Below are 27414 nucleotides of genomic sequence, written 5' to 3'. Positions count from 1 at the left end.
AAAAAATACTTTTATCGTATAAAATGGGTTGCCTACGTCACAATGACTTGCGTCAAAACCGTATCAATCCGCCTGACGTTACTTTCAAAGTTTTTACAAATTGAAGTCATTTTGTTAGAACTATCATCTTTTTTTCTTACATCAAATGAATGAAAATTAAATTATAAGCGATGAATTTAATAGCTATCCATTTTATACGGTATAAACTGGGTTGGAACAAATTACGCTTTTTAATAAACCACTTCACGGTTTATAAAGCCTAAACTGCCCCAACCCAGTTTATACCGTATGAAATGGGTAGCTATATATTAAATTAATTCCTTAAATATGCAGGCAATAAGCATCGTAATTCATATCTTCATGAATACTAGTAATTAAATTTTCAAAAAATTAAATTCATTTCTTAAATGGCAACATCCCTCTGGGTTAAAAAATACAAAGAAATATAAAATATTTATATTGTAAACATTTATGTCTCAATCTGACATTTAAGTCATATGCACCAACATGTTTGCATACTCTAAAAACGAGAAAAAAAATGCAAAATAAATATTTCATTTAAAAACATTTTCATAAAAATAATATTCTTACAGTAATTATGTCAAAGAAGATATTTGATAAGAGTTCATGGTGCATTGATTCATCCAAAAGCCAAAAATACAACCAATGTCTCCAGGTCTACATTGTTAAATAACTTTAGATGAGAGAAACTTCATCTTCGTCACTATAATTGTCCATGCTTGGATTAATGGTTGAGAAGGAACTGTCAAGAAATGGTTTACTATTAGGTTTTCTAGGGGTACTCTGAAGAACACAAACACCTGAAGATCTCAGTTGGATTTTGGATCTCTGTCTTAAATTTTGGCTCCTAGGTTCATTTCTATCCTTGTAACTGTCCTTTTTCTGTGAAGATCTCTGAAAAAACCTACTTTGAGAGTTTTGGTTTTCTTCTGGAAACAAGCTAAACTTGGGTTTCCACTCCCTCACTGACTGGAGTTTGTAGGAGCTGGACTGCTGAAACTCTTGTGTAGCTGGTGCACATGCCTGTCTAGACATCTGTAACTCTTGTGTAGATGGTGCACACACCTGTCTAGACATTTGTAACTCTTGTGTAGATGGTGCACACACCTGTCTAGATATCTGAAACTCTTGTGTAGCTGGAGCATACACCTGTCTAGACATCAGTAACTCTTGTCTGGATGGCTCTTTTATCTCATCAGATGGCTGAGGTCTTTGTCTGGGCGACTCTAATACATGTACTTGTCTAGGTAAAACAGGAGCTTGTTGATGCAGCTGAGGCTTGTGTTTAGATGACAACTGTACTTTTCTACCTGGCTGATGCCTTTGTCTTGATTTCTTAGGCTCTTGTTCATGGTATTTTGGTCTAGTATTGTCATATTTCCAGTCTTGTTTTTGCATGCTGGGCACACCAACTTCCATTTTATCTTGCTGGTGTTCACTGTAAGAACAAAGACCCAAAGCATTCTCTGAAACTGTATGGCGAATGATCTTATTGTCTGTAGGTTGGTTATAAGTCTTAGCTGTGCAGTTTGATACAGATCCTCTTCTGCATTGTACCAAACTGTCACAGGAACTTGACCTTACATGTTCCCTCTTACCAAACCGATCCTCCCTGACATATCCTTCAGTTCCACCATTCCTCTTGACAATCCTTTTGGTTGATGGAGATTTTTGATAAGGAAAGGCATTTGGAACCTTGAAGACTGGTGGAACACTTTGACTGGAGTGATAACAAGAACTATTCTCCATGTAAAAACTTTGCTGAAAGTTGTGCGAGATCCTTGGTGATGATCTAGGTGATGATAGATGAAGCCTGGCAAGTGAGGAAGATGGTGAATGACTTACATCAGTGTGTGCTCTGCCATTTTGTGGAGAGGATGGGTAACTCTGAGCTCTTGGAGATTGAAAGCTTTTAGAACGAGCTCTTGGTGATGAAAAGAATGTAGAACAAGAGCCTGGTGAAGCTGGGGGATAAGCTGGTATATCTGTGAATGTTTGATCACCTGGGAATGGAAAGGTGGAGGAAGATCTCTCAGGTGATAAAGAATGGACCAATGTCTGTGAAGCTCCACCTAAACCTCTCTCACCAGACAAATCACTGTTCTCGTTTATTTTATGTTGATGACTACATCCCAGTTGTTGACAAAGTTTTATATCATTAACATTCATACAGTCTGGACATGAACAAATAGCTTTTTTTCTACATGAGCAATTGATGTCATAACATAATGCAAAGTTTCCATCTAAGCTTAGTTCAGATTTGTTTTCCTGGCCATTTATCTTCTGATCAAAATGTGACAATTCTTCTTCTTCAATTCTCTGTTTCCTTTCATTCTCTGCTACGTGAATGTAAGATGGCTCATCTGAATTCCCAGAGCTATTTACATCTGACACTGGATGAATAACAAGTTTTCTTTTGGCCTTTACTTGGTACTTGTCCTCAGTCTCTTTTGAAGGCATCATCCACTTGGTAACTTTTTCTATTGAGGACATTGGCTGGTTGTTTAGCTGTGACGTTCCTTCTTTATTAAGTAACTGTATTTTGGGACCTTCTGAAATTCCATTTTTGATAAAAGTTTGGGACACATCACTCAATGATTCATAATCTTCCAAACACAAGGAGTTCCTTCTTTTTGAACATTCTGTTTGTACAGCAGTTCTAGGACTACTACAAACTCTCTCTTGGCCTCTCTGTGCACTACAACTTCTTATATGCAGATCAGAGGAGTTATTATCAATGTTTGCTTTGCCCCTCTTCATCTCCTTGCCCTGAGTAAAAATATTTTCATTCCTTCGATGCAACTGCTCATGAGAATCTTTCTCTGGACTATAACCACTTCCATTTCTATATATCAGTTCTTTCTTTCGACCACGGACTCTTTCAGATTCCGATTTTCCTTGAAGCGTTGTTGGTGTATCACCTCTCTCTTGTCTTCCCTCTGACTTCATCACGTCTCCTCCTCCACACATCTGGTACAAGTTCTGGATCTGATGTCTGTAATCGGGTCTTTTGACTCGGACTAACTCCTTGTCCCCAGACATTAGGTGGTGCCTGACATGTCTGTAGCTGATCTGAGGCTCGGGACAGCGGTACTGCTTGTGGATTCGGCTTCTATCGTACATACAGGAAGGAAGCTCAGAACTGTGGTAACCAGAACTGTCCTCAGAAGAGGCAAAGTAGGACTCCATTCTGGGGCTTTTATGTAGGTTGTTGTGATGAACCTTCTTTGTCTCTCTTGACTTGTATAACTAATAAACAAAAAAAAAAATGTTTTGAACTTATTATAATTTGAGGGTTTTTTTTTCAAAAGTCTCTATGTCTTGCATTATTTCATCAGCATGATTTATTGGCCACCATGAATTTCTTATAAAATTACAGGATAAGATGTACATGTATATATGTCATCATTAGAACTATCCCCATTCCCCTTACACATATTACATCCTCTGAATAATATCCAGAGGAGCTTGAGTCTTCAGACATCCTCATCAAACCTCTATTTTCATTATCCTTACCTTATTATTCCCTTAGTATCCAGAGGAACTTTAGGCTTCAGACATATCCTCATCAAAAATATCTTCATTGTCCTTACTTTATCATCTTTGGAGTTTCCTGATGAGCTAGAGGCTTCAGACATATCCTCGTCAGAAGTATTCTCATTCCCCTTACCTTTTCATCCACTGAGTATCCAGAACTATCCTCACTATCCTTACCTTATCATCCTCTGAGTATCCTGAAGAGCTTGAGGCTTCAGACATGTCCTCATCAGAACTATCTTCACTCTCCGATGTTGTTATCAAAGTTTCTGCATCACTGATGTCTTCCTCCAGATCAGGGCCTAGCTGAGACAGAACGTCCTTGTATGTCTCTAAGAAAGCAAAAAATAATGAAATAAGGCCCAAAAAAATTAATCAATAGTTTCTCAGGCACCGCCGCATCAGTTAAAAAACGGCCGCATTGATCAATTTTATTGACATATTGAAAAGGTAAATAACCCAATTTTCTATTTTTCCAAGTTGAAAAAGGAAATCGAGTTATTGCCCGTTTCATAAATGCTAAGATAGACGTTTTTATTGGAAAAACATTATCTTTCTTCTAAATCTAAAGTATTTTATATGTTAACTTTTAAATAAATGTTTGGAATAACATTATTTAAAGTTGAATACATATTATAACTAATTTCAGAGAACAAAACTTAAGAATTAGTAGATATTATCATTTTATTGAACAAATGACTTTTAAAAAAAGGTGTAGACTATTATTAAATCCTGATTCAAAAAAAAAAAAAAAAAAAAGCCTGCCTGCCGCATTGAATTTTGATTTTTTTGGCCTGAGAAACAATTGATTAATTTTTTTGGCCTAATGAAACAATATGAAAATTCATTATAATTTAAATCAGTTTTTATTTGCCATAACTTTGTTTTTGCATAACCTAGAACCACTGTTACTTTTGAAAAATTCATTCTCTTGTTATACACGGTAAGCATGGTAAGTATTATAAAAGATTATACATTTTAACTATCAAAATTTAAAAAATAAAATGTCCTCGCAAAAAAATGGTGTCTTAAAAACTAAGGGATCAAAAGCATTGTAAATGCATTTCATTAAAACTGATTCCAGTCTTAACATTATGAACTTGGAAGATAAAGAGTCCTCCAAGCATTGTGCTTACCAGATTCAAGTTTTCCTTCATTATTCATGTTTTTAAATCTCTAAATATTATACAAACAATTCAAATTGCTGTACCATTAAGACTCTGTATCCTAGAAATGTCATCAGGATAAGGGTCCGCCTCCATACGATCCTCCCCCAGGATTTGCTGGGATCCCATACTGTCTGGCTCATCATAGGACAAAGGAGACAACAAGTTCCCATGGGAATCCCAGGGATCCTCTGGCTTGGATACGACATAAGTGCCATGGGGATCTGGCCTCTGGAAATAATACAAGTGGTCATGTGACACAAGTTTGACATTAACTTAAAACTAACACAAATCTGTAGGTTTAATTATTCTAGGTATGAATTATTATTGATTGCAAGGTGAATCTGGAAAGCCATCTTCTCCACTGGTTTTACAGAAGTGGGGAATTATTCCATTTGGGTTTTCTCAGCTAAATCCCTATAGTCATGGTTCATGGTACATACACCTTCCATTTACTCTAGATGATATTGGATATTGAAATTTTTTTCGGTGTTGATTTATAAAACATTCAACGCTTATTAAACACTCAACACTTGTACATTTTCCATGTACAATATTGCTTTATCGTATTTAAAGTGGTCTTCTTTTTCTTAATCAACTTTTATGAAAATTAAAAGCAAATACTGTACATATCCATTTATTATCACAGGAAAATCAGAAGCAGCATGTAAAGTATGCCTATAGTTAGTGTGTGTAATCGTGGTGTGAAATAAAGCACCCATTCACAGCAAAATCATCAAGGGGACAAGCATTAATTTATGATTTTATACTTGCCCCCTGGGACAAGAAATCTTTTTTCACAACCTGTTCATTCATGGAAAGGACTATATAAGTTAAGAGCCAATTTTGGCCCCCTAAAAATCAGCATTTTAGAATGACATTCAGATATGTTTAATTGATATTAATTTTGTAGAAGAGATTATATTAGATATATTTCCAATATATTTTTACATTTATATGTACTCACTGGCTGTAAATGATGACGGAAATAACACTTTTTTATATATCTAACCAAAAAAGCCAAAAATACGTCTTTTTCTTGATGTTTTTTCTTATGGGAAACATAGAGCGCATTGTAGAACATGCATAATTTTTCTGTCAGTAATTAGTATTGAATAGATACATCTTTGGTAAAAAATTAAAGTATGTTCTAGTTTGCGCTCAATATTTCCTAGAAGAAAAACTGCTGGAAAATAAGCAGTTTTATAAAAAATATGCTAAAATTGCGGGAAACCGTGAACTTTATGATGTCATATTTCTATATTAAAAGCATTTTGATCAAATTGAAAATTAACAATAAAGGTCGCATGTATGGCTATGCAAAGTAAAGCTATATATAAATTAAAAGTAAGATATTCATTTTAGGGGGCCATTTGAGACACTTATCATATATTGCTCTTTGGTCCATGACTCAATGTACCAGGTAAAGCTTTATTACTTTAGAATAAACCTGTCCCAAATTTCAACTACAGATATATAATTTGCAAATTTGGCCAGGGTAGGGCTCATAATATAAGTACTATTGAGGTGTCTTTACATCAGCTATTAGAAAGCAGCAAAGAATTTAATGTAAAACAATATTATATCAAAGCTATGCGGCATAGTGTTTGAGTATTGTTCCCTTGTGTAACACCTCTGACTGTAATAGATATAAAACTATGTTGTATCTGTTACAATTTTGAGGAAGAGATATGGTCTGCTGCACATTCCACTTCTGTTCTTACAGGGTATAGTATTACGTGGCAAGTTTTAAGTAAAACTTTCAACATTTAAAGAAGTCAAAAAGAATCTTATTTGAAAGAAGCCTCAGCCCTGTACATCTAAAACCATGGATGAAAGTAGGTAACAAGCAGAGTTTCAATTTCTGACTTAAAATGTGTCATTACAGTGTATAATGTATAAATCAGGTAGATAGAGAATGAAGGAGCATTTCATCATATGTTTATTCTAACAAGGAAAATATTCAGTTTTATGAAGATGATTATTTTTTGTTTTATTTATCATTCATCAAAATTGTATAGTTCATAGTATTAATATAATTTTCTTTCATACTTTGAAAATAAGCAAACTTAAATATATATTTAATATGTACAATTATTTTATGCAAGTGGTGAAGTACAACAATACAGTGTACTGTGGTTTCATCGGTTTTCATTGGCATCAGTTTTTCATGGATTTTGTGAGACGATTTTCCAGGATATGTAATTTCATGAACAATAGCATTGCCTATAAAAATGAATAACAGGTTTCTTAATTCAATGAACATTGAATTTCATGGATCTGCTAAAAAACGGAATCCTCAAAAATTGGTGCTCAATGAATATTGATGAAACCACAGTATTTAAATACCTGAATACAACTGTGTTTTAGTCTTAATGATTAGCTGTGTTCAGAAACAGGGCTGACCTTATAAGATTGATTTTATCCACTATAAAGGTCCATACAAATATTACAAATGCTTGAATTATCTATGTATAAGGAAATTGACACTACCTGTATTCATATATTCAGAGTCATAATACAACCTACAATCATAATTAACCTGAAAAAAATGGTGTTGATGTGATGTACCAACCCAGAAATCTTAAAGTTTCAATGAAACAGACTGGAATTCAATAAGACTTACTTGTTGAAATGATTCTTTCTCCTGATTCTTCTGATGATTAAAGGGGATTATTCTTTTATGTGCTTAAAAAAAAATTCTTTTGAAATTTATTTGTTCTACTGAATACATACATCATCAAGTACCAGATACTGACTTCTTATATAGCCCATTTGGCATTTGCTCACTTTTTAACACTCTCAGTTGTAAAAAAAAAAAAAAAAAAACAATTACATCCAAAACCAACAAGCAAATTCATAGATTTGACCCCCTCCCCCCCAATCAAGGTTTTATTGGTTTGAGTGTGATGATTTATGGTGCATGTTTATTGTACAGCTGTAACTGTCTTATCTGTTTTGGCTAGTCTGTCCATCATACACTCTAAAGGTACAAATGTTGTAATGGAGATATTGGGGGAGGGGGGGGGGGGTGTTAGGTCAAAGTTTAAGGTGAAGGTAATGTGAGCAAAATCACATATTTTGAAAAGGATATTGTTTCAGGTTATACACTTATATGAAAGCTCCATCTCATCTTGCTGCAGAATGGACTCTGGATGAGAAAATTCAAACAGGCAAACAAGAAAGCTATTTATAGCAATTAATGCTTTTTTGCTGTTCCTCCAGTTATTATTTCTTGAAAATATGTGGGGGAATTTAATTTAACATACTGTAGATTCCTTATTTTTTGCGAGTACTTTTTACCCCGATCTGGGTCTTTAACATCAAATCACAAGAAATATAAATTGCGAATGGACGGTTGATCAACAGAATTAACATTGACTTCAGCTGTCAGCACCATGAAAATTAAAGCGAGTAATATTTTTTCGCGAGTGATACTTCTTGCGAAATTACGCGGAAATTAATTCCTCGCGTATAATTAGGAATCTACAGTATATTTTTCAACAAATCCTGATACTTTATTTTTCTTTCAGGGCACTATTCTAGTAAGACCCTAACATGAATGTCAGAATGCAAATTTTAAAAGCTGATACATTGTATATTCCAAATCTGTATAGGACAATTTGGAAACGTTGAGAAGTACAGTGTACTGTATTATCCCTATTAACCTCCCAAAGTGCTTAGAAAATTGCAAAAGAGGGGCCATAAATTCAGTACAGTATTCACTTTATAATATTAGGCCCTAGGCCAAAATAAAATTATAGTTTGTTTGGAATTGCCTCCCGCCTCATTGAAATGCCCCCTCCTGAAAAAATTTTATTGACCAAAAGTAGGAAGATTTTTTTTTATTTAATCAATTTTTTTGCCCATTACATTTATCACATGTCAGACCTATGTAAAATTAGGTTTTATTGTTGATGGTAGATACTTTTTTTAAAAGTAAGAAAATGTATACGCATTTACTGTTTACTGAGATTTTTATAAAAAATTAAAAATTTATCTTCAATTAAAAAAAAATAATTTCCCTCCCTCCCTCCTGTGTCTGAAACCCTTCAGGCGGCAATTCCAAACAAACATTTTTTTAAGGATGGCCCTATATGTCACATTTTAACTTTAAAAAAAATCTCTGGAAAAAAGAAATTAATTCAAAGAACCACTAAAATAATATGTAACAATACTTTAAGTGAAGATGATCCACCCAAATTAAGCTAAATGATTCATTTTCCACCAAGGAGTTGGATTATAGCCGGGTTTCATTTTCACTTTCTTCACATTTTGGCAGACTTTTGATACGATTATAGTTGATTTTAATTACTGTACAGGCGGCCCTTACTTCCTGACAATTGAAAAAGACCTCAGGGGGCGCTTATAGGGGCAGGGGCTGTTAATAGGGATTATATGGTAAATCAAGTATTAGGAATAGAAGTGAAATATAGTTTTCATATGACCTAATTTTAGCAAAAGTTAGCTCCCGTTGGCCGCCATACTGGAGGTCCAAATGCTCATATTCCTTCATTGTTCAACCAATTTTAAATTTTTATATTTGCGATTTTGAATTAGGAATCATTATTTTTCTGAAGTATATAAATTTTTGGAAGCCTCCTTTATTAAGAAAAAATTATTTAATAAAGATTTTCTACCAAATATTTCTGCTATATTTTCTTAAACTTGGTAAGACAAAGAGGAAAACTCACCGTGTCGACCTCCAATATGGCGACCAACGGGAGGTAACTTTTGCTAAATTTGGGTCCATCGAAAACTATCTATATGATTAATTTAAAGGCACCATGCTTCAAAGAGTGGAACCCATATCAAACAGCAAGAAATAATACCTACTGAGAGCGACCAAAAAAAAAAAGATGTCGCTGAAAATTGAAAACTTTTGCAATGTTTGGATCTGTAGATGCGAAATTTTCTCAATCAGCATGATCAGAGAAATACAATATCCAAATCCTAAAATATATTTTTGAAATATTTTCATCATAGCTATGTTAATGAAGAATCATTGGGAATTGAGTATGATACTCTTGACAGACAGACAAACAATATGACACATACATTGTATATACATCACCAAAACAGAATTACACGATTTAGACTTTCTGTGTTGTTGATCTGTCCAACGGAGAACCAACACTTAACACATACCATGTTCTCTTGTACACAGATCCCCCTCTCTAGGTGTGCTCTTGAGCTTGCTGTGTCCAAACCCTTTTGTTTTTTTATGAATCAGCTGACCTACAAAATAATTTTGAAATAATCTTTATTCCATTTCAAATACACATATGATACAAATCAAGATTTAAGTGAATATCAATTTCCAAACAACAACAACAACCCACTAAATGTATTCGTAATTCAATAATTTACATTAAATCAATATGTTTGCTTTTCCATGATGCCAACCATTGTGGGAGCAGTCCCTTTTCTGATCCTAGTATGCATATCATCATAATATGTATTTTATTCTAAGACATACCTGTACATATCCATATAAGTGGTAGCTTGACTGTTTTACTTTTATTTCATTGAAATATTTAATTTCTTAGGTGTTTTATTATTTTACCTTCTATTAATCAGAATATCACTTACTAGCAATTTAATATAAAGGCAAGTTCAGTTAAATGAACATCCCTAAATATGCTGCAATTTTTTAATTCACATGAACTGATAGTATAATACAGTGGACCTTCAAATATCCGGACGCCGGAACAGAATTTTTTAACATTTTCTTGTCTTGTTTAACTGGTAATTCAAGTATCCGGACGCTTCATATATCCGGACAAATTGACCAGGAACCAAAGCGTCCGGATAAATGAGGCTCCACTGTAGTTGTGTAAGTTGTACTGACTTCGTCCTCTGTGTACTGACAGATCACACAAGTCCACTTCTGTGTCGTCATCATCACCACAATTTTCATACTGGATATTACATAGCATCAATAAATAAAAAACCTTATTCACAATACATATTTATTAATATTAATGCATGCAAACTAGAATATCAATAAAGCTTTAAGAAATTACATTTACTATTAGTATATACAGAAAAAAATTTAGAATAGTTGATGAATGTATCAAAGTTGTTTAAATTTATTTATGTGTTAATTTGAAGTGCAAGATAAACATTTCTATTTGCAATGTTAATTTATGGGATATTAAATCCTAAAAAACTTATTAAATGTCATTTCATGACAGGTCTCAATCTGTCTTGTTTTACTTTTACACGTTTTCTTTGGGATATCCCGATATCGATGAGGCTCAGAGCAAATCTAATCAATGAAAAGGTTCTGCTATTTCCTTCAATTTAATTACCTTGTCAAAAATATGCTGTAGATTGGACTGGTACCTTCGCAATCTCGTCTCTGGATCCGTAGAAATGTACCCTCGATCTCTTCTACCTTTCAAAGGCCCCGCCATTATTTTCCTACGTTTATTGATATTCTGACTTTCGAGCCCGATCGATATAGTTGGAGAACGGAAACTTGCGTTTTTACATCAGGATGAAAGTTAATGATCTCTCTGTCAAGTTCCTTGTTTCACTGACTTCTGTGTTTTATTGATAACGTATATTGTACTATGTAGAATAATATTTATTTCATAGATAAATGTGTGGCCAAAAAGAAAGTTGAAAGCAGGAATATTATTGTTTCAGAGTTATTTATAGAATAAGAAAACGTACCTGTTCATTTAATTTATTTCTTTGGTACATGTAAACATATGGCTTAGAGAGGACTCTACATGGGGCAGAATAGTAGTAAACAGTCTACCCCAAGTGTGGGTAAGGAAAACTTGCACCAAAATTAATTCTTTATAATCATGCAGTGTTAATTTTAATAGCAATTGAAATCTACAATTATAATTGCATGATCATTATTTACGCTATCGGTTAATTGTCAATGAAGTTAAAAGTGATGAAGTAGGTGTTTGTTCTATATGTAAATTATTTTAAAAAGTCACCAAATCATGCTGCCACCAGATAAGTCGCATGATTTCTGAGAGATCTCCTTGAGAGAAGAGAATTTAAGTCTTCCTGGTTTAATTATAATAGTCTTTTATATGTTTTGATTCAATTAACCCATGCAGAACCTTAATTATTTAGTCCTTCGATCAATATTTCCTAAGGTAATTTCCCTGTTTCTCAAAGAAAGCCCATATGCAAAAGAAAACAGGGAAAATATACATATTTAAGATAGGTTTTCCAAAAAACACAGAATGTTTTTATTATATCAATTTTTGTGACATAATTTAATATTAACCCAAAGTATATCTCCTGATCAGCAACGTAAGTCACTGTGGCTTTCGTTTCTCTTTAAGAGGGCCATAATTAAGGGTCTTTGTTGCATGGAAAAGCATTGAAGTGAGGGGGAAATGTTTATCAAGAATGCACGTGGGTGGTCTCAACTCTTGAACATATTTATAAGCCTAAAAATTATAGCGATTTATATGAATGAATTCAACTTGTGGAATTCGTTTTTCTTGTTGACAGTAAATGTTCCTGTTCGAGGGAGAACTCCGCTACAACATGCACTGTCGAATCTCAATTTGGTACCACCTCCAGCCCCACCCCCCACCTCAGGCGGCGCCGGCCCTCGACAGTGGGTAAAGATTGGAGGGGTCAGTGTGACAGTTGTAAAAGGACAACTCACTGATGAACAGGTCAGATGCTAATTTTCCTTTAAAAAGGATTAATTTGATAATGCAGTGCATATAGTATCCTTACTTCAAAGAAATATAGAAATTTGCTAGGATAATCATGTACCTGGTACTTGGTAAATGCATTTCTTGAATGTATAAAAAAGTTGCATTGTTTATTCTATGAATTAAACTATCATCTTAAAAAACAAAAGAATTTACCTATAATATATATACTCTCCCATATATTTAAAATAGCTTACAAAAGTGCTATTCAAACTAGAAATATTAATTCCATAAATATTTCTTCCTTCATTCATTCAATGAAGTTGAACATATCAAGTTAAGATACATGTAAAAGTAAATCCATTAATATACTATACAGGCTGATGTTTATGTGAATGGAGTGTCCTCTAACTTTGACATGAGTAGAATTCCCAGTAAGAAATTAAGTGATGCTGCTGGACCATCTTTGGAAGCTGACTGCAAGAAGAGATTTCCTAATGGCCTAAAAGCAGGAGACATCGCAGACACAGGGGGCTTTAATTCCAAGTGCCAGAGAGTGTATCATGTGACCCTTCCCAGGAGTCAACAGGATGGCAGTCAGAGCAAGGTATAATTAATGGCTGCTCTTCCATGGTTCGATTAAGTTATTTTCTTATTTCTAGTTTTTTTTTAGGATTTTAAAAATTTTGCATTTAACTTCAAAATCTAAACTGGGTTTTCATTTAACTCATAAAAATTAACTTCCTGCCTTTATGAATAGTGCATTGCTTCTTGCTTTTGTTATGTCAATGATATTTTAGTTTCAAGTTTGTGAAAGAAAATCAAACTGTAAAATATAAGCCTGAATATATACCTACTTTATTACATGTAGTTAAGACTTTTGATATATTTTTCAAACCTTTCCAGACTATAATAGAATCAGTAAAGAACTGCCTTGAGAGAGCCAATAAAAACAGCTTCAGTTCCATTGCTGTACCAGATCTGGGGTCCCCCATTGGGTACCCTCCCAGTATTCTGGCAGACCTGATGTTCACCGCAGTGGAGGAGTTCAGTGAAGGGAAAACCAACCCCAACCTCTGCCAAGTGGTGTTCTCCATCTTCAAAAATCAAGTTTACACGGTGCTCATTGTGAATCAGTCTATGATGTGCATTTTTTTTAATTATATGATATACTGAACATTAAAAACCTTTATGTACTTCTGTGTTTTTTACAGGCATTTGTTAACAAAGCAAAGGAAATTTCAACTCAAAATTCAGGTATCAGTCATATAATATTCATTTTTTTCAATAGGTAGCAGATTTAAGATTATTTTCCATGTAAACTTTAAAGAAAAAAATGCTGATCTGATTATGTTTTGGTCTTCAATTAATGAGAGAGATGCTGTACTTAGTTTCAGTTTATCATTTACTTTACAGTTGTAACACAGACAACTAAGTGTAAGTTAGGAAGAATAGAGGTCTGTTTGAAGGTTGGGAAACTGACCGAACAACAGGTAAGATTCATATAAAAATAATCACAAGGGCATTCCTTGCCACATCAACTTAAATGGTTCAAATAATCACACCAAAAAAATCATCGACAAGATAATTATTTAATAAGGGCAGGTGACATGTTCCTTTAAAATATAGTTTTCCTCAAGAATTTGTGATTGTTTAAAGTATCGCACATTTAATTATTAACCTTATAAAAAATGAGGTACATTGATTGGGCATTTGTGCAAGATTCCAGAGGCCAGTATTTCCTATGAAATATAAGTAGATAACGAACATCATTCAAGCTCAAAATTCATTAAACAGTACAACTTTGAAGGAGCAGAGCAAACACAGATCTCTGAAACATCAGAGGAGGGATCAGGTGCCATGGAGGAGTGAGCATTCCCTGCTGACTGGTCACACAGTCTGTGTTCTCCTTGTCATGATTGGGAAATAACAGAAAAATCAGTCAAAAATTCAATGTATCAATAATGGTCTAACAATTAGTATGAAAAACATTTGTCAGTATTTGACTTAATGATAGAAATATATTTGCTGACAAGGTCATGCATCGATCTATGGTATGATCTTATTTGTGTTTCCTAATAGATTGAAGATATCACAATTTTTGGTTAACATTTACTTTAAAGTTCATTATACTGAAAGCAGTTTCACACCTTTTGAAATCAATAAATATTTTTTATGATAATTATTATAATTTTGGACTGTTACTAAGATATACAAAAGCAGATATTTGTGGAATACTATCAGACCTTAAAATACCTACCTTATTTGGTACCAACAATAAACCTGTATCAAAGCTGTTTCCCATAGTTATTATAACATATTCTGTAGTATCCAATTTGGAATATTACTGATACATGTATATCCATAATAAATCTTTTGATATGATTGACACTGTACAAAACCAGTGCATGAGATATTTTTTATTTCCTCAAGCACATGTTACAGTGTTTAGTGTGCTTGCTACACATTACTGTATTATTGTATTTTAGGTGGATGTTATCGTTTGTAGTGGGCCTCAAGATCTGAAACTGAAAAATGGAGGAATGGCAGAGACAATGCTGAAGGCTGCAGGGCCTGGACTTCAGGAAGACTGTGAAAATAAATATCCAAATGGGATCCAGTATGGAGAAATTGCCATCACTGGTGGCCATAACTTGCCATGTCAATTTGTGTACCATGGGGCTCTCCCCAAGTGGGGAACATCCTGTACCCCTACGCCAAAGCAGGTACTTGTGTACTTAATTATGGTATAAAGACAATTAAAATGACCTGAAAAAAACTCATGTTTAATTCATTTCAGTTATGATAATTACAGTTGAACTTTGCTATCTCAAACTCTGATATATTGAATAGACGAATATACCATGGATATGTCAAAGTGAGTTGAGAGTTCAAACAACATTTTATTACTGAATTTACCCATAATATCGTGAACTCACTGTAATTTGTCCCATTGAGGTTTGACTGTAATTTGTCAACTTTCTCTTGAAGATCTTGGAAGACTTTGTCACCAACTGTCTGGAGGAGGCTAATAAACATCCCATGACAAAGACCCTTGCTTTCCCCACCCTGGGGACTGGATCTCTTGAGTACCCTCCCGATGAAGTGGCTGAGGTCATGGCAGAGTGCATTAAAGACTTGAACAAAAAAATATCCCAAAACTGAACTCACCAGAGTCACCATCGTAGCTTACAACCTGGACAAGAAATGGCAAACTGTTCAACAGGTAAATTGTTTTTCATATTAAAAAAAAATTTGCAGGATTTTATTCAGTATTTTTTCAACAGGTCAAAATTACCAAGGCTGGCAATTTGTGAACGGCCGACTCAAGAGGAACAATGGTATAAATCATTTTTAAAAATCCATAATTGGTTACTGTATACTGTGAAGAAATATTTTTTATCTCCATTTAGTTTTTTGCTCTTTTGTAATTATTGCAACTGGGTGAATTGAAAATGGAGCGAATTTAAAGAAAAAAGCATATTCTCTTAAACAGATCTGCTTCTACAATTTACAGGCATTTTTAAGTTCTTCAATTTACAGGCATTTTTTTTAGTTCTTCAATGTACAGGCATTTGTTTGACTTTCTGCTCTGCAGTTTACTAGATTTTTATATATGTACTACAAAATTTTAGGGATTTTTTTTAGTTCTATCACGATAATATCATGATATTTTTACAAGCAATTTTTACAATGGTTTTTAATGAATTGTCATTATTTTTCTTCAAAATATTCTAGAAAAACAAATTTCACTTTTTTTGAAATTTTTATGTACATAAAATTAATCATGTTTAGATGGTAAGATGCCGTTCTCTTCACCTTTTACAACATTTGATAGACTTTCTAAAATTGTAATTTGAAAGATTGAACAAATAAATGAATGATATCTGGACTTTATAATATGTACTTAAATACCGGTATTTAGGTCTCTGTATCACGATACGTATCATGCAACAAAAAATTGTGATATACCGGTATACCGATAAAATCGCACATCCCTACAAAATTTAGAGGAATTTTTTATGTTATACAATTTACAGGCATTTCTTTCTGCTCTGAAAATGCCCACTCCAACCCATACTGTGACTTCACAAGGACCTGTTATAACCTCAGGTGCAGGTAAAGTACAATGTCTCAGTCACTGTTAATTATATTTATAAGGTTATTGCTCAATCAGTATGTTTTAAAAGGGCTTAAATTACTAGAAATTTTAATTTACTTTTCTGTCATTCCTTATTATATTCAGATAAATTAAGTACAAGTATACTATTTGAAAACATTTTTGTGAATGTTTTCAGAGGTTTGGGGTAATATAGATTTGAATTTGTCCCTCGGTCTATCTGTCTTTTGGTAGCTATTTATAGTTTAACCTTTCAAGTTACACATGAGTATTCTTACCTCTGGGTACCAACCTTTTTGACCCCCTGACCTTGACCTTAGAGTATGACAAGGAGAGGTGTCACCGTTTACATTTAACTTTTCAGTGATTATGGCATACATGACCTACAGATATACTTTTGGAATTTTATAACTTTATTATACCCCCCGCAAACGAAGTTTGGAGGGGGGGGGGTATATAGGGTTACCTTGTCCGTCTGTCCGTCTAGCTGTCTGTCTGTCTGTGCAAATGTGTCCGGTCCATATCTTTCTTACGGAGGAACACTACTCCACACAAAGATTGCACATAACCACATGACCTTGACCCAAGGTCATTTGAAATTTAATGAAACTTTCATGGATAAACTCTTTTTAATTTCACACAAAGATTGCTAATAACCTATTGTGCACATTTGGGAAGTTCAAGGTCACTGGATTTTTTATTTTTTGGATAAACTTGGTACAATTTCACACAAAGATTGCTCATTACCTTGGGTTTTTCAGGTCCACAGCAAAACATGGTTCTAATTTCACACAAAGATTCCATTATGTGTCATCATATCATTTGGGGAAGAGGTCACTGGAAGAAAAATTTCATAATTCGTGTCCAGTCCATATCTTTCTTATGGATAAACTTGGTAGATTCTAATTTCACACAAAGATTGCTCATAACCTAAGGGTGTGTCCTGACCTTGAACCAAGGTCCATGTCTTTCTTATGGATAAACTTGGTAGGTTCTAATTTCACACAAAGATTGCTCATAACCTAAGGATGTGTCATTACATTGACCCAAGGTCATTTGGGGAAGTTGAAGGTCACTTGTTTCATAATTTGTGTCCGGTCCATATCTTTCTTTATTATGGAAAAACTTGGTAGGTTCTAATTTAACACAAAGATTGCTTATAACCTAAGGATGTGTCATTACCTTGGGTCAAGGTCATTTGGGGAAGTTCAAGGTCACTTGAAGAAAAATTTCATAATTTGTGTCCGGTCCAATATCTTTATTATGGAAAAACACATACTTCACACAAATATTGCTTATGAAGTACTTTGAACCAAGGTCATTTATGCAAGTTCAAGGTCACCGACAGAAAAAGTTCATAATTCGTGTCTGGTCAGTATATTTAGTCTAATCTTTTTATTAGGCTGCGCCTTCGTTTCATTTATAAAAGATATGAGCAATTACATTTGTACTAAAAATGTTTTTAATTAGCATTTCTCTCTTCTCTTAGATCCATAAAATATTCATGATTTAGCACTTCTGAAAAACCCAGCGGGGGGTATTTTGTCCCGTTTGAACAGTTCTAGTTTAAATATTTCACATTCTATTTGGCCTGGAATCATTGAACTTTTTTTAGTTGGTGGCCATGGGTGTAATATCCTTGAAACACATCAACCTTAAAGTAAGTCATGTACTGTGACCTACATTTGGAATTTCTTGATTATGTTTAGATATTTAAGATACTAATAAGCTTGGAATAATATAAAGTATCTTGGGTCCTTTAAGCATGTTAACTTAAAAGAAGGTCATGTTGACCTATACTTTGAATTTCAAGACAATATCTATATATAAGTATATCGTATATCAAGCGATAATTTTTTTTCTTGCACAGCTTCCAACTTACCTCCATTGAATACTAAAGCGTACTTTCAAGCTCTCTACCATGCAAAAAAAGTGTCTCCCTCCTACTGGACAAAATACACCTCAAACAAAACCTTGGCTGATTGGAACACCACTGTCTCCCAAAAATCATATGAACTTGTGGATTTAAACATCGCCAACCCTCAAACATACAAAAGTATAGAAAGTTTGGCTTTGAAAACATGGCAGTCGCAATTCGTGGGAAAAGGCATAGACTCTGCTGGTTTAGATCAGTTAAATTACACCAATATTAAGATTACTGGAATAAAACGATTGGAAAATCCACATCTTTTTGAGAAATACTGGAAGTATAGAGAGAAGCTCTTTTTAAGAGCATCGCAAAAAGGTGTGTTGAAGCCACTTCATCAAATCACACAAGCCAAAAATGGTGAAGTATTGACAACAAAGATGGCCGATCCTTCACTGAAGATAGAGATTTATCCAGGGATTAATGAGCATTACCTGTTTCATGGGACCCAGCCTACAATCATTAAGAACATCCTGACCCAGGGACTGGATGGGAGGGTGGCAAACAATCCTGTATTTGGAAATGGAGTGTACTGTGCTGAGAGTTCTACCAAATCGGACCAATATGCTGGTACAGTATCCAGAGATTCTATAGCTGTGTAAAGTCTTACATTATAAACTCTCCTGAAAAAAAAATAAAATCATTATCAAGTACAAGTTTTTAACTTTAATTTTCAAAATTTAATCCAAAACAGAACAGGGATTTAAAGGAGAAACAGATGTTGTTAGTGAGAGCTTGTCTGGGGGAGATATTTGTCAGGACAGACACTACAAATAAGTACAGCTACACTCGACCTCCTTGCCAGCGCTGCTACAAGGACAGGTGCACTGACGCTACCCATAGTTCCCTATTCTTCGACTCCATTGTTGTGGATGGTGGCTGGAATTTTAGAGAATTTATTTTTTACGATAACAAAGCTTGTTATCCAGAATATCTGATTTCATACAAGAGAATTTAAATGAATTAAAAGATCTGATTTTTTTTTAATAACCAAGCAGATATTTTCATGTATTTTATATTTCATAAGCCATATTAGCCACTCCAAGTTTTTTTCTCTGTTGAGCATCTACACATTTTTCAAAAACTTACCTATTCACAGGAAAAAAATAATCTGTCAAACACAGATAGATCTTATAGTCATAAAAATGATGGCTTTCAAAGGATTTGGATTTATTAGCATAATTATTTTTTTTGTAGAAAGATATATTCTTTAAATAAGCAAAATCAAGGTAATTAATGTTTAAATTTATATAATATAACATTTTGTAGACAATTATCTAGAGAAATTGAAAAATTTCCAAGATTTTGACCAAAAAAACCCATTTCTGGACTCCTTATTTTGTTTGTTTGTTTGTTTTTTCCCCTGATATATGGTGTTAGACCATGGAGGCACATGTGGAAGCTTTAAAACATAGAAACAACCTGGAGTGGCCTAATTAAATATCTTGCTTTTCACAGACTTAGGCTTCTTATTATTTACTGTCATGTTTACTGTATGGTTTGTATCACAAGCAAGACTCGATCCTCTATCCCAAATATTTTGTTTCAGTATTTGCTTCTAGTTTTATGTTATTTGTTTATCATACTCCTTCAGAAGTGTTTATCTGATGAAGGTACAATGTAGTTATATCTTTGATTTTATGCTTGTATGGATGAAAATCAGAATTATCTACATGCAGTGATCTGGAACTTTTTTAAAAAGTTTTTCACATAATTATATGTCAAAACATATATGCATGTACTGTAATCTATTATAGCATTGTTGAAAATATACTGATTTTACAATTTTTATTTATATAAGTAAATATTACAAAAAAAAAAGCATTTTTGTTTTCAAAAGAAGATGCATTGGGTGAATAAGGCAGGCAGAATGCCTATAGTGCAACAGATAAGAAGTGAAAATTTTAATCTCAATTGAAATTAATCCAAATTTTACTTGATATTTCATCTAATATTAAAGTATACTTTATGTAAAATCTCTACAATTTACAAAAATCTCACAAAGACTGAAAATATTTGGCTATGAAAATGCTTACACACACTAAAAAGAACAAAAACGATCATTTCCTCAGAATTAAACAAAATTTTTCAATATGGGTGGGTCTTCTCTCCATTTTTAGCTCACCTGAGCCGAAGGCTCAAGTGAGCTTTTCTGATCAAAATTTGTCCGTTGTCTGTCGTCGTTGTTGTCGTCGTTGTTGTCGTCGTCGTAAACTTTTCACATTTTCATCTTCTTCTCAAGAACCACTGGGCCAATTTCAACCAAACTTGGCACAAAGTATCCTTGGGTAAAGGGGATCCAAGTTTGTTCAAATGAAGGGCCACCCCTCATTCAAGGGGAGATAATTGGGAATTGATGAAAATTTGGTGGCATATTTTGAAAATCTTCTTCTCAAGAACCACTGTGCCAGGAAAGATGAAACTTATGGAGAAACATCCTCAGGTAGTGTAGATTCAAGTTTGTTCAAATCATGACCCCCAGGGGTAGGGCGGGGCCAAAATGGCCGACCAAAGTTTTACATAGAAATATATAGGAAAATTCTTTAAAAATCTTCTTCTCAAGAATGACAAAGCCATAATTCATCATATTTATCTGGAAGCATGCTCAGGTAGTGTAGATTCAAGTTTGTTCAAATCATGACCCCCGGGGGTAGGGCGGGGCCAAAATGGCTGACCAAAGTTTTCTATAGAAATATATAGGAAAATTCTTTAAAAATCTTCTTAAGAACAGCAAAGCCAGAATTGCTCATATTTATGTGGAAGCATCCCCAGGTAGTGTAGATTCAAGTTTGTATAAATCGTGACCCCCGGGGGTAGGGCGGGGCCACAATGGCTGACCAAAGTTTTATATAGAAATATATAGGAAAATTCTTTAAACATTTTCTTCTCAAGAATGACAAAGCCATAATTCACCATATTTATATGGAAGCATGCTCAAGTAGTGTAGATTCAAATTTGTTCAAATCATGACCCCCAGGGGTAGGAAGGGGCCAAAATGGCCGACCAAAGTTTTTAAAGATATATATATAGGAAAATTCTTTAAAAATCATTTTCTAAAAAATAGCAAATCCATGACTGGTCATGGGACTACTTTTGGATTTAAACTTTACAATAAAAAGCCATTTTCTACTTTTTCCTACCCTTAGTGCTCAGGTGAGCGATGTGGCCCATGGGCCTCTTGTTTTGAAAGATGTTCCTAAAAGTGTGCTATAAAATACACATGTTTTGGTTTTCAAAAACATGGAGCGAAGACCCACTATACCTTAAAGTACAATTTTATGACACAACATTAGCATCTTTCCGAGAAATACTTCAAGTCCGTTAAGTCCGCAGGTCATATCACAAACATGATTTAAATGCCTAAAATCACCATGAGCGTTGTAGCATAGTGGTTAACGCGTTAGTCTCAAAGCAGCATGCTATTGTTACGTCGGATTTTTATTGCTAGGGTTCGAATCCCACGAATACCAACTAATAATTTTATGAAAGAAAAATTTTTTACGAGATTTTTTTCTCTCTCAGAAAAGTTTTTTTTCCTCATAATTTCAAAAATTTCAATAATTAGAAGTTAATTTAAATAATCAATTCACATATTTAATATGATTTCTTAATATCTGACGCTATAGGCATTTTGCCCGCCTTGTTCGCCCATCTTCTTAAAATTTTAGCATTTTAGAATACAATTATTTTTATCATGGAAAAACTGTTATGCATCATTATCTCTTGAATATTTTTATATGATTTTTAAAAAAAAATTTTCACATACGTGTAACTTCAAAATATGATGCTTTAATAGCTGAGTTCAAAATCTGCTATTTATGATGCATAAAACAAAATATCTTTAAAAAAAATTGTTAAGAAAATGAGATGCACATTAGAATTTTCAAAATAAGAATTTGGGTGATAAAAATATATACATGTATTATTTTTTATATAGTTTTTATAATAAAATCTCCAAGAAGTAAGTAATCTACCAAAAAGAATCGGGTATAATTATATAAGTATAATTTTCTATTAATAATGGAATGGCATTTAAGAAATTAGAAAATAGATAAAATTTGAAGTAGCAAACTTCTTTCAATTCTTTGTGGGTAAACATGCAAGCATGTACACTTATATTATATTGGTATCTGTGATATGATCTAGCTGGTGCATAATGTACATGTACAAAGTCATTCCTTTTTTATGGTGTTCACAACTGTGATACTTATTCATTATTTTATTGGTAAAACACTTTATCTTTGAACTTTTGATTTTATTGATTTTAATCATTGTTTTCATGTATAAAACAATATGACATTATATAAATATAAAATGCATGTCAATGCATTAAAATTTGTTTTCTTTTATTTTATAATAAACTATTAAAGTATTACAAACTCTGTGAAGTTTTTTCTTAAAATATTATTGAAAAAATAAAAATTTAAGAAGTTTAAAAAAGACACCCTCGCGGATTATTAAGATATATATCCCAAATAAAATATATTCAAGTTTTAAGAATACAGCACAAAATTAAAGAAATGCAGAGAAAACGATTTTTAAGACTTTTGAGAAAATCAGCTGTTATGAAAGCCTGGGTCCGCCAATTAGTTACCTTTTAAAGGAGCATTCATTATTTCAATAAATATTGCAATCTAATAAGACTCCCTGTATAAACGCAAACGCTCCTAAAATTTAAGTTAAACAAAATAATTGTTTTATTTTTATTTTAAATATTTTTTTAAAAACACTTTCTTTAGAAAAAGGAACTTTTTATTTCATGATTACACATTTTTGTTTTGATTTGCCGTTGTAATGAAAATAATGACAATTCCCTCATACCTGCCTCAGGTGTGACGATTTTAAAACGAGACGGAAGACAACAAACATGGCGTGCTTACACAGGTTCCTCTGCTGGAATCTCCGAACAGCATGCTTTGTTTTCTATATTTTAGTTGTGGTAAGTTTATTATTTTGATAATAATATATTAAAACAGTCAACTGTGAAATGGGACATTTCGAAAATCTTCAGATCTAACTGAGAAACGATTAGATCTATGTTACTTTTTATTTCTCTATCACTTCCGGTATTTTTCATTTATACGAAATTAAAAAGAGATCGCAATTTAAATTCTTCTATCAAGAGAACAAGAAATGAATAATTAGTTAATATGTAATTATAATAGTATATATATAATTATGTCTACTGATCTATAGCTGTGTACTCATTGAACAGTTCGGTCTATTTGGATATGCATGTATTTGTGAGTCATGCATCTAGTACATCATTCATAATCTAATATTCAAAAAAATATTTAATACAATTTTGGAGGGTAGCTAGACCAACATGTGATTGTGCATTTAGAAAGCCCATCTTGATTGAAATGAAATTGTTATAAATACAGTGGAAAAATCTAAATCGGTAGATTTAATATAGCTGCAGAACTGTAGGTTATGTTTTTAAAGCCATATATGGTGTAACTGATCAAAAAAATATAATTTTGAAAAATACAAAATTAAGTAAAGAAATATAGTTGATACATTTAAATTAAAGCTTTTCATACAATTCTGAACATGGAGAACACCTTGTTTCATCGAATAATACAATTTTATCTCCTCTGTAATGTGTTATTTAAATCTTTTGTATTTTCTTCAGTTGAAATAGTAAAAAATTAAATTGTGATATCTATATATTTAGATTTTGTAATTTACGGAAACGTTCTATCTTTATATAAAGTAATAATACAAATAGTAAGTTCTTATAATTTTAGTCCAGTAATTTTCTTTGTACATACGCCATAATTTATATGGCTTTAACGTTATGGTTTTATAGATTAGTCTTTGAGCATATTAACGCTACAGATCCCGTAATGCAAAAAATGTGCAATTTATGATGCAAGATTTTTTGCGCACTACTTCATGGGAGAATTACTCCACTTTCCGGCATCAGTCAATCAACTGTCTCACTTCCTAATTTCGGACACATTCTTTCACTACTTTGCATATTTTATTTACCTCCCAATTAACCCTTTATAATCATTTCTACAGGGGTAAACAGTAGGTAGATTTCAATAATTTATTGTCTTGGATATCAGAAAATTTCAAAATAAGCGAGTTAATTACTTGCTTGCAGAGACAATAATAAAGGGTTGGAAGTATAGATAAATACAGATTGGTTAATGAATTTGTCTAAGAATTGGGGAGGGAGAGGTAGTTGATTTACCAATGCTGGAATGTAAATTAACAAAATTCTCTCCAAGTTACATGCGCAAAAAATCGTGCGCCATAAATTGCATACACATTTTTTGTGTGGCAGTCAGCAGGTTCTATTGCTGGTGGCCAGATAGCTCAGTTGGTAGAGCACCTGACTGGAGTTATTAGGGGGCCGGGTTCGAATCTTGGTCTGGTCCACTGCATTGTCTCCTCTTCCGTTACATTTGCATTACGGGATCTGTATTGTTATGGTCAAAGACTTAATTTAATATATAAAACCATAATGCTACAGTTCTGCAGCTAGATCTAACCACAATAAACATATTTAGCATAATCATTCTTCAAGTAAAGTTGACAATTTTATTTTCCTTTATTTTAGTTTACAGCTACATTTGCCCTAACCCTTCGCCTTGTAGACCTGATAGCTACAGGAACAGACTTTGAAATCAGCATGGGGTTTAAAACGCTGTGGCGAGCTCATTTTTGGCAAAGTAAGTAAAATTGACCATCTTGATCAAATTCAGGTAGGGGCAAAAATTTGTAATAATTATAACTAAGATATACTTGTCTATCTCCTTAATGGTTATATCAAAATAATTGATATTTAGTGAGATGTAATAATCTTTAGAGATTGAAATTCCTAACTTTTCCACAGAATCGTAAGACAGATTTGTAGGCAAGCCGCATAAAAATACTCAGCTCCATTTTTTGTAACATTTTTTTTTCTTTTTCAGGTTTTTTGGCCAGTGACATAGTTCTCACTTTTGGTCATGTGGTGATGATTCTTTACAGTGGCTTTATGATTCTGCAAGTGATGGAAAGGGTAGGTTTTGTCATGAACACATAAATACAGAAGGCTAATATTGTATTGCATTCATTTTCTTGCTTAATGGAAAATGATAAAATAAAATTTCTGCCCAACATATGCCCAAGTTATCATGTAAGTTTGCTATAAAATGGAAACCATTCGGTCAAATATACAGGGAAACTACACCATTTATTTTGAATGGGAGAATGATTAAATATCAGTTTTTATTTGAAAAGTAAATAAAACATATGAGCTATACTTGCTTCAAAGGAAACATGTTCATATTAAATTTTGATTTTACCTTTTTTTGCAGCATTTTGTGATGTACATGAGAGCACACAAAATCTACATCATCTGCTTCATCATATACATCTTAGTCGAGTTTGCCTTCTCTGTTTTCGAGTACTCATTCTATGCCATGAACACATTTGTAAGTATACAAGTCAAATTTTTTTCCCTTTTAGTTATCTGATTCAGTATTAATATAATAATAACGTATAAAAAATAAATGAGATGCAAGAACATATCATATGAAGCGTTTTCCTTTTATTGCATAATCATATCTCCAATCACTCATGTTTGCTTCACTGGTACGGCAGTAGTTTGGGATTTATGATCAAAACCTTAGTAGACTTTTACGTACATTTCTACTATATGATCCCAGAAATAATTGCATTAACTGATAGACATCATGAGTATAATTTATTTCTGCCTTTCCAGGCTGATTGTTCTATGAAATTGAGGCTCTCAGTATATCTTTTTTATTTCACTAAAGTCCCCAACATTGGAAATATTCCCCAACATTGGAAATATTTAAAATTAGTTATTACAAAGAAATTTGAACAATTGATCAAAGCAACATGTGAACAATAAACAAAAAGAACAATCTTAAGTTCTATGATGTAGAGTTGAACAGTTTTCCACTTGACTCTCAATGCCTACTAGAAGAGTTACCTCCCTTGTCACAATGCATAATAAAATTCTGTTTTTGTTTCAGAGGCTGTCCTTTGTGGTGTTTACATGGCTCTTCTGGGTGTTCAGGACACTTCTAAATGTAAGATTCTGAAAACAAAAAAAAAAAAAAAAACTAAGCTTATAACTTTTTCTTGTTTTTTCTCAAATTAATCGGTGGGGAAAATGTTGAATGTTTAAAGTTTTGTTTTGGATCCTTTTTGGTAGGTTACGTTCATTGTGGTGTTGTTTGCCAGGAAACAGGAAATGAACGAGCAGATGGAGTATGAACTCCGATCTGCCGGAGAGTCAAAGCGAGGCTATTACTGAGGTCAAAAGGTCATACAGCTGATTCAAAGCATCCATTTCTTCATTGTGCCATCCGTAGGATAAACCTATCAGTGATGTATCATCCAAATAAAAAGGAATCTCCACGGAAAATAGTTTAAAGAGGAACTGTGTATAGATATTTTTATTTTATAGAATAATTAAAAAAAATATATATTATTTTTTTGACTCAACTTTTGGCTATAAAAAAGTGTTTTATAATTAAAAAAAAAAATGGAGAATTTTATTAGTGTTTGGAATTTAACTAAAGTAAATTCCGACAAATATAGATATAAAATATTCTCTTCCCCCCCCCCCAAAAAAAAATTGTTTTCACTGTTTTATTTAATTTGAATCAGCATTATCATGTGAAATACCTAAAGGAAAACAAAAACCAAAAAAAACAAAACCAGAAACAAACCATTCATTCTACATACAAAGATCATTTTGCATACACATTGGGTTCTATTAAATGATTCGTTTTCCCCCATATTCATGACAAAGATGTTTTAATGCATAGTAATATCATGATTTCATTTATATGTAGTACATTCATTTCTATTATTTGACAACTAACTTTACCCAGAAAAACCGCAATCTAGACCTTTCACATAGACTAGAACATTTGATTGAAATGTAAATAGTATATCATTGTAATATTTCCATTATGTATATATTTGTATATTATTAGTCATCATACTTTTTTTTAATCTTTGAATAAATAA

At 33.0% G+C, this 27414-nt stretch overlaps 2 protein-coding genes and 1 pseudogene across 2 annotated transcripts; 2 read left to right on the top strand and 1 right to left on the bottom strand.

The window, feature by feature from the left end:
• Positions 1 to 466: 466 nt before the first annotated feature.
• On the bottom strand, positions 467 to 11151 carry LOC134257533 (uncharacterized). The gene is made up of 7 exons (XM_062740135.1): positions 11039 to 11151; positions 10576 to 10645; positions 9873 to 9962; positions 7351 to 7412; positions 4769 to 4955; positions 3736 to 3890; positions 467 to 3270 (listed from the first exon to the last, which is right to left on the bottom strand). The coding sequence occupies exons 1-7, from the start codon at positions 11141 to 11143 to the stop codon at positions 697 to 699; spliced, it is 3243 nt and encodes a 1080-aa protein (XP_062596119.1). The 5' UTR covers positions 11144 to 11151; the 3' UTR covers positions 467 to 696.
• Positions 11152 to 11236: 85 nt separating this feature from the next.
• Positions 11237 to 19013, top strand: LOC134257537 (protein mono-ADP-ribosyltransferase PARP14-like; annotated as a pseudogene).
• Positions 19014 to 23212: 4199 nt separating this feature from the next.
• LOC134257541 (uncharacterized) lies at positions 23213 to 26803 on the top strand. The gene is made up of 6 exons (XM_062740143.1): positions 23213 to 23350; positions 24983 to 25094; positions 25338 to 25426; positions 25725 to 25841; positions 26409 to 26465; positions 26591 to 26803. Exons 1-6 carry the CDS (start codon positions 23279 to 23281, stop codon positions 26690 to 26692), a joined length of 549 nt encoding a protein of 182 aa, XP_062596127.1. The 5' UTR covers positions 23213 to 23278; the 3' UTR covers positions 26693 to 26803.
• The last annotated feature ends 611 nt before the right edge of the window (positions 26804 to 27414 follow it).

The sequence above is a fragment of the Saccostrea cucullata genome, unplaced genomic scaffold, assembly GCF_032062105.1.
Source record: "Saccostrea cucullata isolate Sc308-1 unplaced genomic scaffold, CSIRO_AGI_Scuc_v1 ctg5680, whole genome shotgun sequence".
Lineage (NCBI taxonomy): Eukaryota > Metazoa > Mollusca > Bivalvia > Ostreida > Ostreidae > Saccostrea > Saccostrea cuccullata.
The sequence above is the reverse complement of the archived record's forward strand: the minus strand, read 5'-3'. Positions and strand labels throughout refer to the sequence as shown.

What these genes read in the sequence shown, in the direction of transcription:
- LOC134257533 (XM_062740135.1), bottom strand. Translation starts at nt 11,143, where the DNA reads ATGGCGGGGCCTTTGAAAGGTAGAAGAGATCGAGGGTACATTTCTACG. An exon ending in TACAGCATATTTTTGACAAG is followed by an intron (nt 10,646 to 11,038) that starts GTAATTAAATTG and finishes TGTAATATCCAG; the next exon opens with TATGAAAATTGTGGTGATGA. An exon ending in TAGGATACAGAGTCTTAATG is followed by an intron (nt 3,891 to 4,768) that starts GTACAGCAATTT and finishes TTGCTTTCTTAG; the next exon opens with AGACATACAAGGACGTTCTG.
- LOC134257541 (XM_062740143.1), top strand. Translation starts at nt 23,279, where the DNA reads ATGGCGTGCTTACACAGGTTCCTCTGCTGGAATCTCCGAACAGCATGC. An exon ending in TTTTCTATATTTTAGTTGTG is followed by an intron (nt 23,351 to 24,982) that starts GTAAGTTTATTA and finishes CCTTTATTTTAG; the next exon opens with TTTACAGCTACATTTGCCCT. An exon ending in TGTTCAGGACACTTCTAAAT is followed by an intron (nt 26,466 to 26,590) that starts GTAAGATTCTGA and finishes CCTTTTTGGTAG; the next exon opens with GTTACGTTCATTGTGGTGTT.